The following is a 15,446-nucleotide window of genomic DNA, read 5'->3' as shown; positions in this document are numbered from 1 at the left end:
CTAAAGTGTAGTAGGTAGGTGAAAACAGCAACACAGCTGGCTGCTGTGTGGATATTGGTTTGTATCATTATGTCCCACTGAAATCTCCACATAACGCACGTTTCAGGATTGGTTATAAGGTCTGTTATCGTTTATTGCAGGTTTAAGATTTGTCTCTTCTTGTGTGGAAAACATACCTAGCCAATGACCATACCCAACCAAAATTACACTCTTCTCTGTTGCAGTCCTGCTTTGCGATTTAGGCTGATAAAATGGGTAGATTTTTATATGAAAATCTTGACTAGTGTAAGGTTAGAATTAGGATTAGATTTACCTCAGGGTATGGGTCATGGTTAAGGTTAGGTTTGCAGTGGTGAGGGTTAAGGTTAGGAATATAGTCAATGGAAGGTCCTCACAAGTATAGTAAGACAATTTCTTGACATTTGTACCTGTTGGGCCTCGCTGGTCCTGAAGGCGTCTCGCAGTAACTCCACTGCAGCAGAGGGATCCACGAACCTGCGGGTGGAGCCCACCATGAGGGCAAAGAGACAGCGCAGCTCCTGCATGAAAGCTATGTTCCTCTTGTCCTGTGAACACAAACCCAGATTCTCTTCTTAACACAGGAACTCAAGAAACTTGGTTTAGGTTTGACACATGGACATGTCATAACTGGGTTAGGATAACCCAGGTAACATAAATTACCGTATTTCCTCTGATATTGGCCTTTATTTACCTCAACTGCAGAGAGTACCAGGCCTTTATTGGAAGCAGGCTTATATTAGAGACAGGCCTTTATTTCTAATTCCCTCTGTTTGATAAGTATATTTGCTCATATTTTAGTACGAAGCCTCCTTGTTTTCTGATCTGCTTCTGTTGGGGTTCGTTAGGTAGCCGTTTTTTTGTTACTGCAATGCATTACCGATAATTACGGTAATCGACGTCTTGTGTCATACTGCCATCTTGTGGCACTTGTACGTTACTACAAACTACAGTTACATTATATAACAGGCACCAGGAGTTTACCAGTATCCACCGTTGTTTTTTCCTTTGTTTTTTTCCCCGGCCTGTATTTGCGGCCGGCCTTTATCGGAGACCCAGCTTTTAATTGACTACCGGCCACTATTAGAGGAGATAGGGTGGCTGGCTTAATGCCATATTAAACTTTAATGTTCAGATGTGTTCAGCAGTGTTTCTGTCGTTGTATATTGTGTATTAAAAGTGTACTGCAAAAAAACACAAAAACATCTATTAATGCAGTTATCACCCAGTGGGCCACGTGGCACTAATGTGGGCAACTATATAGCTAGCTATTACATTTCAAGAAAATCAACAATAATTTTGTTTGTATGTTTTGCTTCAAGTTTAGTGACTTTTGTTTTAACTAAGTTTAAAAAAAATGTCAGTGAAACCAATGACCCTCGAAAGATTTGACACCTAGACACCTATAAGGTAGGCTAACTTACATACAGTAAACATGATTGTTTATCTGTGCGCAGTCTACAGCAGTGGTTCTCAACGTGGGGTCCTTTAGGGGGTTCCAGGGGGTCCCCAGCAAATTGATGAATTGTTAAACTTCACCATTATTTAATTTACAATAAGTTAACACAATGAGATAATGTAGAAAAATAACTGTTTTGATCATAGTTTCACTGTTATCTACAGATAGTCATGGAATTCTGGACAAAATCATTATCTAACAATAAAAATATTTTCAGATTTGGGTTTGAGAGACAAAATCTCATCAAATGGGGGTCTGTGGTCCCTAATGTGGACTAAATTAAGGGTCTGTGCTATGAAAAAGGTTGAGAATCACTGGTCTACAGTACATACAGTAAATGTGGCTGTTGACTTTGACATGTCTATGAATCAAAGAAAAGTATGATATAAATATGAATAGGGCAAATGAGGTTATATAGTCTAAACATACTCAACCGACAATTCCAACGCTCAGACATTTTAAGTAGAAATGTATGAATATAAATGTTACAAAAAGTCTATCTGGTGGAAATGACAGTATGATATATTAAATATTCAACCCGTTGGTGTTTGAAGAGATATGCTGCATATGCTGGTGACAGTAGCTTACTCACCGAGTGGCTCTTACACTTCTCCAGTATACGCTCAGACAGACAGTAGCTGAGAACCAGTCTCCTGAACACAGGCAGGTGGAACAGTGACTGCGACAAAGACAACAAAAACAAGGAGCATTAATACTCAAAACACCTTTCAAAGTGACACAAGCAAAATGGTAAGGCGGTGCATTTTTGGGTGTTCATATCCAAAAATCCTGGTTGTCTCACAGTGGCGGGAATCTATTAATTTTGAACCAGAATTTATGACAGCTCAAGATTAAACTCCCTGCGTAATGTCCCAACCCCAAATTCTGTTTCAATCGGAAATATGTAGAATTATAGAAGCAAGACTTATAGAAGCAAGGTCATGCAATGCTGAAAATTGTGTAATTTGAAGATCATAAACATGTTAAAAGTAATTGGGGTTGAGAAATCCAATTTTCCTACTTAGAATTCATTTATTCCATTTAATTTTTCCCATGAGGAAGTCGGAATCTCCAACTTTCCAACATCTCTGGAACGCAGCATTAGTCTCTGTGACTTTAAATCCGTTTTTTTTTTAAATAAACACTTTTTTTTTAAAAACATTATAGCTATATCCGAGCAAACATACCATGACACTGTTTCATGTTCTCAGATGCTAGTGTCCCTCGTGACAATCTAAACGGATCAATGCCAGCCAATTAGTCTTATGTGTCATGTACGGTGAGTCACAGTGGGGCTTCTAAGCACTTATGAATACCTCGATATATCAACTTTCCTTTTGACTGGGAAATTCAATTACAGCTTATCTCGATTTTACTGTAATTCATACCGCAAACGATAACATGGGAAATATGAGTGGACGAATCATGCGGTCGCTCAGTCTCAATCTGATAGCCTAATTGCTTTTTTTCGGGGGGAAAAGTGCTTTATTAGGGGTCTGGCGCTATTGGAATGAAAACACACCAGTTCAACCAAAACAAACAGCATTAGCAGAGACAACAAAACGAAAGGGTACAATTTGACAACCATTTGTATTCAAACTACACCCTCTCATTTGCCCATTCCTATTCCCTGATAACAGCCCTTATCCTATGGGGGGTTTTCACTTCTTAATCGATGCAAGAGCATATCTGAGTTAAATAGAGACAAATGACGGCTCCCTCTTCTCTGTGCTAATCGACAGCGATGGAAGCCCATTTCAGGCTCGGACTGAGAAGCCCATTGCTCTCTCCATCATCACAACACCGCACTATTTAATTATCCACGCAGCCCGTGCATTTCAATGAAGGCTCCGGTTTCTGCCGGGCCACCTGATAGGCTTGGCTAAATTCAGTCTGGAATGGACTTTGAATAGAATTAGCAGCACAGAGACGTACCTTATATTTTCATTTGGAAAGAAAAACGCCCACACCGGCTTATCGTTTTCCTCCTCCCGCCTGATGCTACCAATAACTCAGTTAACATGATATAGAGTTGGCATAAAGGCATGACTCGTTCTGTAGTCACAGTGTTTCTGCAGTCAAAAAATATTTTGGTAGTGGTGGAAGAAGTACTCAGATCTTTTACTTAAGTATAAGTAGAAATACCACAGTATAAAAATACTCTGTTACAAGTAAAAGTCCTGCATTCAAAATGTTACTTAAGTAAAAGTACAAAAGTATTAGCATCAAAATGTACTTAAAGCAACAGAAGTAAAAGTACTCATTATGCAGAATGGCCCATTTCAGAATAATACAGTATATATTATATTATTGAATTAGAATTATTGATGCATTCATGTGTAAGCATCACTTTAATGTTGCAGCTGGAAAAGGTGGGGCTGATTTCTACTACTTTATATACTGCTGGGTAGCTTACAGTAATCTATAATAATACATCACAATTTATTAGTTGATTATATTTTGTATTAATAATCTGAATCTGCAAAGTAACTAGTAACTTAAGTTATCAAATAAAGGTAGTGGAGTAAAAAGTACAATATTTCCCTCTGAAATGTAGTGGAGTAGAAGTATAAAGTAGCATAAAATGGTAATACTCAAGTAAAGTACAAGTACCTCAAAATTGTACTTAAGTACAGGATTCGAGTAAATGTACTTAGTTAATTTCCACCTCTGCATTTTGGGGGTTCTCAACTCCTGGTGGGATATTATTTTAAACCAGGTCACAGGACAATCTTTTATAGGTTTTAGAAAATAGAGAAGGGCACTAAATATATTCACCACATGCACACTAATTTGACACTGGAGAAAATCAAGGCCGGGTTACAGAGATGAGTGGAAGCCAAACAGACATTTGCTGACTGAATACAGGAATCAATGCCCTTTGAACTACTGAAGTTAGACGTCTTGGCTAAAGGTAGGAAGGGAAACTCCAAGCCTATAAATGTTTGTTCACAGTCAAGTGAGGGAGCTATTTTAAACCTCAACAGCAAATGCAGAAGTGAGACACTGTTAGAACAGATGGACTCTAAAAAGGAGCTTAGTGCACTCAGCAGAGTGAAATCGCAGGTTAATTCAAACTTTGTATTTTATGTTGCATGTTGCATTTTGTACTTACTTAACATGTGTTTCGGTTTATTCATATTTTAGGTATTCACGAATGTTCTTGAAAACTTTGACTTATCTCACGATACAATTAGATACGTGATATGCCACAAATATTTCTAGCAATGGCTTTGTCTTGCTAGAATGTAAACAACAATTAAACAACAAACAACAAAATGTCATTACAAACTGCAAATAATATAATTTCAATGGAGAACTTGTGAAATTGTGATGGGCAAGCCGTCTCATGTGTGATTACTACAGCAGAATAAAATATCACAATTTATTTTTCTGTCCCACGATATGTATTGTCTCATTTTTGTATCGCGATATTTTGAATTTCGATATATCGTCCCATCCCTAATTACAAATTAAAATGTTTTATAGCTTCAAATTATCTCTAATTATCAAATCTGAAACTTAATGTGCATATTTATCATTTGAATGCTAATGACGCCAGGTGTATTCAACCCATGCTCAACTTGTATGCGTTTTTTCAAGAGAGAGATGATGTGATGCCCTAATGAGCTAATTAAAGGGATTGTGAGTACTGTTTCACACACACCCTTCAACCGAGACCATGTCATTTGAAATATTGTGGAGCAACAATGTTGTGCAAACCTACTTTGATTTTTGCAGTTTAATCAGAGTCATTCCTATGTTCCCAGGGTCCTATGTTCCCCAGTTCCACATATGTGCTTTCCCAGGGTCCTATGTTCCCAGGGTCCTATGTTCCCAAGGTTCTATGTTCCCCAGTTCCACATACGTGCTTTCCCAGGGTCCTATGTTCCCAGGGTCCTATGTTCCCAAGGTCCTATATTACCAGGTTCCTTTGTTCCCCAGCTCTATATAGCACATAATGGGAACCTGAAAAAGATGTTCCCCAGCTCTGTTTTCGCTTGTGTGGTTAGTTAGGGTTAGGGTTAGGGTTAGGGTTAAACATAGGACCCTGGGAACATAGGACCCTGGGAGAGCACATACGTATGTGGAACTGGGGAACATAGGACCCTGGGAACATAGGACCCTTTGTCATGTTCCCATTATATGCCATATAAATCTGGGGAACATAAGACCCTGGGAACATAGGACCCTTTGTCATGTTCCCATTATGTGCCATATAAATCTGGGGAACATAGGACCCTGGGAACATAGATACGCTCCCGTTTAATCCATTTCCAGCACAAGTGCGTATCACTTTAATTTACCCAGCTGGCTGTTGATACGTCTCATCCTTACCTGGATAACCGCGCTGAACCAGCAGGTGTTGCCCACATTGCGAATGCCCACGGGCCAGTCGTCCTGACGGATCCAGTCTGCAGGGCTGCACATCTCACTCTGGGCCTCACACCTCTTCCTCTTCACTCTTGCTGTATTCTCCTCAGCACTGGCCTCCAGAGCCCTGGGATACATCGAATTACCCATTAGTGAGTTGTTGATGGACCAACTCTACTCAACTCGGTTTGACTTTGTTAGATTTCCAATCCTGTGTCTAGGGATACCCTTTATGACTTGCAAAATTCCACCCTCGGATACTCTTACACTGTTATGTATCATCAATCGGTAATGTTCAATGCTTTCCAGGAGCTATTTTATGATGAAGTGTTTTCATTTAGGGAAAGAGGCAGACAATAGAGAGTGAGAAAGAGGGTATCGATGTCCTGCAAAGTAACGTGAAGAATCGGTTGGCAGCTTTGAGGAGAGCAGAAAATCTTAGGAAAAATAGAAGAAAGAAAGAACGAGGTAGGATAGCTTTCTACAAAGACTCATTTAAATTTGTTAAGGCTCTATCTAGTAAATCGATGGGTGGCAGGTTGACAGCAACAAAGCAGGAACTAGAGGACCACTTAGAAAAGGTGCACACAGACAAGGAACATAGGGCTACCCCCAACTATTCCACCAATTGGAGGAGTAGACCACCAGATGGATGTTAGCTCCCCCAAGTGAAATGAGATGCAAAATGTAGAAATGTGCGCAAGGGCTTCATCGGCCCCAGGGCCAAATGGAGCCATCCACAGGTTCTATAAAAGCACCACAGATGTGTTGAGATTCTTATGGAAGCTCATGAAGTTAGCATGGAAGAAGCCATTTATTCCTAGATCATGGCGTCCAGCAGGAGGGATTTTCATTCCCAAAGAGAAAGATTCGGCAGATATTAGTCAATTTCGACCTACTCATCTCGTTAATATAGAAGGGAAGATGTTCTTTAGTGTGCTGTATCAGTGAGGCAAAAATGGAACCCAAGAGAAGTAGTTTAGCTGGCAGATGCTACAGTAGTAGCATGTTTGCTGGGATGTTGATTGTTTTGTCGGGTTGTTAGCTTGTTCTTGTAGCATTCTATCTGACAAAGTGGTTAGTAGTAGCATGGTTGCTCTGGTTTGTTAGTAACTAGTACCATGGTTGCTAGTATATTGATTATTTAGAATGATGATATGTTGGCTTGTTAGCTTTTGGATGTCTGTAGCATGCTAGCTGACATATTGTTTGCGGGTAGCATGGTTGCTCTGGCTGTTTGTTAGTAGAATGGTTGCTGGTATAGCCTATTTATTTTTTAGAATGTTGATTATTGGCTTGTTGATACAATTCAGTTTGTCTCAAGCCAGCAGAATCAGCCGTCCCTCTAGCCTATATCTGTTGATACAATTTGGTTTCTGAACTGCTGAGCTGGCCATTCTAAGCCAGAAGTGTCAGCCATCCCATTAGCCTGTTGTTGTTGTCAAAATCAATAGTGGGTTTAGAAATTATCTGAGTAATGTTGAGTAATGTTGAGTAATGTTGGCAGATTACAGCCTAAGGGTAAGTCCAGGGTAGTCCAGGGTAAGTGACCCTTGCTGTATTTAGTCAAGGGGAGGTGGTTCTGGGACGCCAGAAATGATTGTTGACCCTTCTGGGCCTAATTCAACTAAACATCTGTGATGGGAGGTGCCACAATTTGTTAACCAAAGTTAACAAATAACCACAATTACCAGTGATAAGGAAGCATCTTGTAAGTAAAAAGTGTTATGAATGCTGTGTGCTCAGGCTGCAAGTTGTAGGATAGCCAGTGTCCCAGTACCTATTCAATTCTCTCTCCTCCTCCTGGGCATTGTGGGACTCCTGCAGGCTGAGCTCTATGGCAGTCTGCAGTTCATCTTTAGGAAGTCCTGAAGAAACAGACAATAATGTCACAAGCAAGATCCCAAAATGTGGTCTGAAACAGTTTCATGGTAAATCATAAGAAAATATGGGACATAATACAAATGTATGAAATAGGTCTTCTGCCATGTTATTGACCAACTCTACAATTGGATTGGAATTGGAAATATCTCAGCGTGACCAGTTGGCCAATTATCCACAGAACTAAGAAAACCAAACAACAAAAGTAACAAAATAGACCCAGGAAACAATGCATAGGTACATAGGTGCAAGATACACATTGTCAACAGACCGTTTTCACAAACATGGCTGACGTACTTCTGCAGGGTATAGATCAGTTCTCACCATTGCCAGCAGTGTTAAGAAGTCAACTTTCTGTCACCTCTGACTCTGTCTGTGATGACATATTTTGTCTTTCAATATAGCTTATACAGCTGTTGTCATTGACATCTTTCTGTTTCTGTTGTCAGACGACAGCACCACTATAAAAAAAATGATTTGATTGAGGGTCACAAAATGCTAACTGGCTAACCAAGGCTAATGGAAACTTCTGTGCGGTGCTGCTGCTTTCCGGGTTGTGAATATAAATACGTTGGTTGGTCGCCATGTCGTTTTCACAGACTGGCTTTTTTGGAGATCTTTTGACATACCCTGTTTGGACTCATTGTTAGCAGCAAGAGGCCTGACTCGGAAGTCAATATTCTCTGTGGGACCAAGTACTACAGGTATGTAAGAGACAAATTACATCGGTCCAAAATCACATTTATCCTTTAAAGCTGCACCGCAACACATTTGTAAATAAAGCACAGCAAAGCTGCTGGACTACGGAGGCCACTAAGGACAAACCATGCATAAACGCTAATAGCTAAGCTAAATGTACCTACAGAGAAGTGTCGCCGGTTACCAGTCTCGCTTTGCCAGATTTTTCTCCCACTGAAGGTTACATGTCCCACAGTGACAAGTGAAGAGGTAGGTAGCAAGTTTACTAGTTTATCAAGTTTACTCGCTCGCTTCATCGATTCCACCATTACGAGAATTTTTTTCAGGGATGGAAGGGGGTGAGTGCCATTTTTAAACAGCGAGGGAGGAGACAAGCTAGTTTAAAAAAAACAGAAAAGCTACTGAATGGACCAGGAGGAGCTCTGACAACAAGCTTTAGAAAAGAGGTGAAAACAGCAAAACAGCTGGCCCGCTGTGTGGCTATTGAAATATCATTACGTCTCAAGTAAATCTCCACATAGCACACGTTAGTTTCAGGATTGGTTATAGGGTCTGAAATCGCTTAGTGCAGGTTTAACATTGCTGGCAATGGTGAGAACTGATCTAGACCCTGTGGAAGCACATCAGCCATGTTTGTGAAAAAGGTCTTACTTACTGTTACTAACACATGCGAGTTTGGAGAAAAATTTTAAGTTTCACTTTCATTTCACAACATGAGACTGGGTACTAAACTGGTCTACTGGTCTATGTATTGCCAAATGACAGACATGATGTGATGTGCACATTAGGCGCATTAGAGAGAGATTCAGATCAATTTCTGTAGCCTACATAGACCAACTTTTGGTTTTGCCTATGTGTGGGAATCACTGCTTCTTGCAGCCAAAGATGCCCTCTGCCCTCGGCTGCGGCATGGGAAAAAAAGACGATGCTGCGTCAATTACGTACATTTTTTTTTTACGCGTTAAACATCGCAAAAATGTATGCGTTAATTTTCACTATGGGAGAGACTATGGTCAAGACAGTTGGTAGCCTCTATCTCACACCACTTGTATTGTTAGTGCTAGAGTTCCTGAAAACTAAGACCACGTTTCCCAAATATTTATTATTTAACCCTTCATCTCCTGGCCTCTGGCTCAGTACAGTGGAGAATCACAGTCTGCTCTCTCCCCTGCACGATGTTAAAATGGCTTGCAATACATGTTTTACCTGGTACATATGCAAACTGAGTACTTACAGTATATTGCTCCTTAGGTATTAATTAGCAGATTTCTCACCAAATCCGACCTGGTGGTGCACAGTGTAAATGGCAATCTTCTCCGTAATGGTCTCAATTGTTTACGGTAATAATATTTATGTCTCAAAATTAATGTGGTAATGATTTATTGATGTTACAATACTACATGTAGCACCTTTTAAATATGCTGCAGATGTTATCTATGCTGTCAACATTGTATCAATTTGCCCTTCCATGTAATAGTATATATATACTTTTATACTAAAATTATAATACTCAACTGTTTTATACTAAATTGCCTTTAGTCAAGTACAGAAATGTCTCAGGATGGTTATCCTTGCTCACATACATCCTTTTATCCCCCAGTGTACCTTTCTGGGCCTCCCAGGCCTCTCCATTGGGTTCTGATTCCTGTGGTTCCCCAGAGTCCTGAACCTCTGGAGGCTGTGTTGTCAGCAGTCCAACAGCATGTCCAATGTCACCCTGGCTGGCCTAACAGTTGAGAGGAGAGAAGGACAAGATAAGGACAGACGTTAAATCAAACCCCTATAAATCAAAGTTGTCACTATTTTAGTCAATTGGCAGTCTGTTTTTGGCTTTGGATAAGTTAAAATACAAATTCTTAAACTGAATGCCATTGCCTTGCTGATACTTAGGGAAGACAACAGCATATCCGTCTTGAGCTTAGGGCAAAATATTTGGGAACGCAAGCACTAATTTGTTCCAAAAGACAAAAAACAACCTGTCAAACTGTTGGATTAAGTTGATTTCTCCTTTAAAGGATAAGGCCGGTGTTTTTTAATGCATTGCTTACTGTCAACAAATCTGTTACTTTCTGACTTCCCACGTACCGTTTTTAGCCGTCAACCCGGAAGTCATTGGCTCCAATTGTAAGTTAAAAACCTTTAAATTCAGCTCACAAAGACATAGTTTACATTTTAAAAATCGCTAACTGTTACCATGAAAAGTCAGGCTGTTGTAGTTATTACCAAATCAAATTCAAATGGGAACAAATTCTTCATTACGCCGGGGACTATTTTCGGTGCTACGGAACTACTTTCCTGAGATCGCAAACGTCTTTACAGCCGGCTTATTAAGTTGTTTGAGGAAAAAGTCGGCCGGCCCGGTGCATCGTGATGATGAAATATGCTTGTTTTTTTAATACAACGGAGTTCATTGCTGATTTTGTTATTTTCATAGGATTTGTTGACGGTAAGCAACGCATTAAAAAACACCAGCCTTATCCTTTAAGTAGCTTCAAAGTTACAAAAACATCTTAATCTTCACACTTCAGTGCTTAGCTAAAACAATTTTATGCAATATAAACCAGAGAACCATTTTGTTATGACTGTGCCATTACATCAAAATTGAGATGTCTTCAGCCGCTTTATATCCTCATTTCCCTCATAGGTAGCATTACATAGGTTATTAGCTATGGTTGGAAATCTTGGGATGTCTAAGTTCATTTACAGTTGAACACTAACAGATGTGAGCATGGTTGAGCCTAACTGGGTTGCCAAAGGGTTCCAGAGATTGATAAGATATTCAGTTTGGTCTATTTTTATACAATTTAATTATATTTGAGTATTGCTTTTCAGATAACTTGCTCATTATATTAACACATTTACATGAAACTTCGCTTGAGTTGACATTTTTCAACCTGACTGAGCAATATGCCTGATGCAGTAAACTGAAAGCCAATCAGCTTCAAGCAGGACTTTACCCAGGCACATATACATTTCTTTTCTTTTTTTTTAAACTTCTGTTTATAGGAATTTTGCATTTTACAAATCACAGAATCAACATATGAAATAATTCCATTATAATCCCCATCCCTCCCCCACTCCCCAACATATCACCCACCCCCGGCACCTGTACATTTCTATCCAAAATGGAAGACAAGTTTATTGTAGTGTCGTGTGCTTTCTCTGACCTCTATGACACAATGAGATTTATTTAACAGAGACAGAAACCAAAAGGAGAGGGCTAATGAGATGGAGTGGAGTTTCTAGTATGACATCTACTCATAAGGTTTAAAAAAAAAGCTAGGTTTTGCAAAGAAGACATTTGTAGTGCTGGCTGTCAAACCTGGTGTAAAAGCATTAAAATACAAGCATGACTATGAATAAAATGAATGGAAAATATAATGCTGAAAAACAGAATGCTGAAGTATAGTTTCAAGTAATCGACCTCACCTTAAAAAAAAGAAGTAAAGAAAGATGTGTTCAGTATTTAGTGCCACAGTTCTTTAAACAAATTTGTTCGTTAAAACAAATCACTACGAAACCAAACCCCTTAATTTTTATCCCTGAAATGTCCTAATTTCTCATTACATAAACATTCATTATCCATTAAAAATAACAGCTTTTAAAAAGTAAGATTAGTATCATGGGTTTATAAGGGATTTCTTCATGGGCTGATTCACCGAGACACTAGTAATTAAGGGATTTTTCATGCCTTTTGTGCAGGTTTACAGGTTATTAAGTGGAAATGAATGGAAAAGTTCCAGTCTCCCTTCATTAAATTAGAAAGTAAGGAGTCAAGTTTAAGATTTAGATAGAGGGCGTTTAAGGAGGTTTCGATGGGATCTCCTCCATTAATAACTCCCTTAATTAATTTTAAGGATTTAGCATGAATTAAGGGGTGAATTAATGTAAATGAATGAAAAAGTAAGGTTATTTTAAGGGATTACTGGCTCGTAGATAATACTGAAAACAGAGGAGGAACCATCAGTTGTCTTTGCGCAAAGGTATGCCAGAAATTTGGTATTCTTCCACAAAATAAAGATCAAAACGTGCAAGGGATCCTTGATAATGTTGATGATTCGGCTTACATTCAGGGCTCTGTAGAGGATCTGTGGGTCTTGGATGCCAGTGATCTCCCTCAGCTGGTTGATCAGCATTTGGTTCTGTGAGGAGAAAAGGTTGGACACAGGGAAAAGAATGCTAAATGCCTACATACTTGGGGATTTCCTCCTGCTCCTCCTCCCCCATCATCATCATCTGTACAATATCTGACTGTGTATATAATGTGTGTATAATGTATGTAATGTGTAATAACTCATGTATATAATGTAACCTGTTACACCCAACTCCATATTTATTCCAGCATCTTTGCACTCTGCACCATTGCACTATTGTCCTAGGGTTGTTTACATATGTATATATCTATATATATATACAGTACTGTGCAAAATTCTTAGGCACCCTAGATTTTTTATATACATTTCTTAGACGTCTTAGATGTTTATTTGTTTTCTGCATTAGTGTGTCAGTAGACTGCTGTTTATTGTAAATTTTTGATATTCAGAAACTTTTCATTTCATTGGTTTTGAAAGCATCTTCGCTTTATGGATATGATTTTTTTTATATATATGCACATTTGTACATAGTAGTTAAATGTTTAGGTTTACCTCTGTTCATCTTGTTGTCCTTGTTTTTAGCTGTATATTTATTCTGTGTAAGTACATTGAGAGCAATGAAAAACCAGAGTCAAATTCCTTGTATGTGTACATACTTGGCCAATAAAGCCGATTCTGATTCTGATTCTGGTAAGAACTGGCTAACAACGCAGATTCATTGTAGGCTATTACATGATTTGTCACCTTGACACTGATTGGCCTAGGGGGGGCTGCATTATTGGCGGGACATGACATGTTTACTGTTGCCTCGATAATAAAAAATACAATTAAAACGCTAAAGGAAATGGAAATTGAGGGGTGCAATCAATTGTGTGTCACCCTCTATCCGCATTTAGACGAGTGAACACAATGTCACTAGTCTCACAGTAAGTCACGTAACTGCATTGACCTCACAGACACATGAAGTACAAAATGAACAGGGGCCTGCTGAGTGAGAGGAGCTATATAAAGTCTGCCGCCCCAACAGCAGGTGGACATGTCAGGGTATCACACACACACACACACACACAAATAGAGAATGCAGCCTGACATATACACAAAGAGTGAGGAGACAGATACGCACACACACACACACACACAGAAAGCCAAGAGCAGGCTGACCAGACTTATATGGAGACCAGGGGGCTATCTGAGACCCCTCTTGCCTAGCCTCTATTTTAGGCTACTGACATGGATAGCAGAGGCCTCTGTTTATCATTCCACTCACCATGCCACCAGACTTGAGTGACAAAGGCAGTGGGTGTTTCAGTCACTCGCTCACACACACACACACACACACACACACACACACACATAGGCACACATACACACACACATTTCCTCAGTCAATATCAAACAAAAGACATAGGGAGACAAACTGGATGAATGCAGACATATTTTTTTTTCTTCTAATGTGCCACTGACATTAAATGACACCATCTCATGTCCATCACCATCTCAACTATTTCCCAATACATACACTTTTATGTGTAGAAGATTGGCTCCCCATAGCATAATTAGACATAGATAAATCAATAGTTGCCAAGCTACTGAGAAAAGTATTGATTAAAAGGTTTATGCTGATATGCGGATAACATTCCTCTGGTGTGAATTTGAGTCAAACAGCAAATAAAAATCTTTTTGTGATGTTATTCATTTGTATTTCACTGTATATGGTGCAATTAATTAATTCAATTTGCTATTAGAAGGCCACGCCGTGAGTTTAGCTAGTGTATCCCCAATAAATTAGCCTAGGTTCTCTCTTGTGCGGAGAGAACGTAACGCATAATGAAATCTGGCAATTTAATGTTGCCTTGCTTATCGGCACACTTACATACTTGGTAGAACATAACTTGATATATTTTACGAATCATTACGGTCTTCTACTAAATTCGGCATACAAGTGATCCACCAAGAAGCAATGCATTTAAATAAAATCAACTTTTAGAATTGCTTCACCTGCTTTTTACCGGTGCATTTTTGGTGGGAGAAGCTCTTGAGAATATAAGGGGACAATTCGAAAAGTGTTGTTAGGTGTATTGTATGTATGCCGAATTGAAGTGTGACTCCTAATAATTAAGAAACGGCTTAAAGTCATGTTCTACCAGTTGTGTAGATTTGACAATAAACAAGGCAACTTTAAAATGCCATATTTTTTTCATGGAGTATGGCGTGCAGTTCTCTACACTCAAGAGAGAACTGAACGCAACGGGGCTTGGGTTAGTTGTTCAGGCATTCAGACTCAAACATGTCACTTGTTACGTTAGTACTCGGTCCACTCAGTCTCCTTTGCGCTCACCGAGTTCGTTGAGTTATCTCCATTTTCAGTCTGTTCAACTCTCATGGCAGAAGAAGCTGTGTCTCTTGTTGTTATCGCCCCAAACGCTTTCAGCCCTGACTCGGAATCAAACCAACTCCATCTGTCAAGCACCCCAAGTGACACAGCGGCTGCAGCGGCGCGTTCACCTGTCAAGAAACGTCCGCGCGCGACTAACGATTTCTAACGATATACGTGCGCGCTCATGTGTCGTGATTGCCAAGTCAGTCCTATAACCAGTTTGTATAAAAAGGTATCGCACTGTCAGCTTTAAACTAGCCTATTTTTATATTTAATCATGTCCAGTCTATTCTAATCGGATGCCTGTGACGTAGGCCTACTTGTTGTGGAAATGAAAGGGAAACAGTCAACAACCCTCTAGCATGATATTTCTAATTATGTGTCCTGTTTTCTTTTCCCCTGCTAATGGTACAAATAATTTATTTGGAATGACGACTCTAAGGTGAGTTGCATTTTAAATTTACAGTTGACTTGGTGAAATGAAATTTAATTGACCCAATCCCTGAATAAGGGATAGATATTCCGGTTTCAATAATTGCAATCC

General features: G+C 39.4%; 1 protein-coding gene across 1 annotated transcript in view; it reads right to left on the bottom strand.

Moving 5' to 3' along the window:
- Window positions 1-14,908, bottom strand: part of usp28 (ubiquitin specific peptidase 28) — a 38,389-nt gene extending 23,481 nt beyond the window's left edge. The window contains exons 1-8 of the mRNA XM_071542893.1: window positions 14,864-14,908; window positions 14,524-14,526; window positions 12,499-12,573; window positions 10,037-10,157; window positions 7,632-7,719; window positions 5,816-5,978; window positions 2,070-2,156; window positions 429-566 (exon numbers count right to left, since the gene is read on the bottom strand). Of these exons, the coding sequence (XP_071398994.1) occupies window positions 429-566; window positions 2,070-2,156; window positions 5,816-5,978; window positions 7,632-7,719; window positions 10,037-10,157; window positions 12,499-12,573; window positions 14,524-14,526; window positions 14,864-14,908 (720 nt within the window). The remainder of the gene's footprint in view (window positions 1-428; window positions 567-2,069; window positions 2,157-5,815; window positions 5,979-7,631; window positions 7,720-10,036; window positions 10,158-12,498; window positions 12,574-14,523; window positions 14,527-14,863) is intronic.
- Window positions 14,909-15,446: the final 538 nt, after the last annotated feature.

The sequence above is a fragment of the Centroberyx affinis genome, unplaced genomic scaffold, assembly GCF_046629955.1.
Source record: "Centroberyx affinis isolate AG114_WGS23_722 - 3 ecotype Tasmania unplaced genomic scaffold, CSIRO-AGI_Caff_v1 ptg000233l_1, whole genome shotgun sequence".
In the NCBI taxonomy this organism is placed as follows: Eukaryota; Metazoa; Chordata; class Actinopteri; order Beryciformes; family Berycidae; genus Centroberyx; species Centroberyx affinis.
The sequence above is the reverse complement of the archived record's forward strand: the minus strand, read 5'-3'. Positions and strand labels throughout refer to the sequence as shown.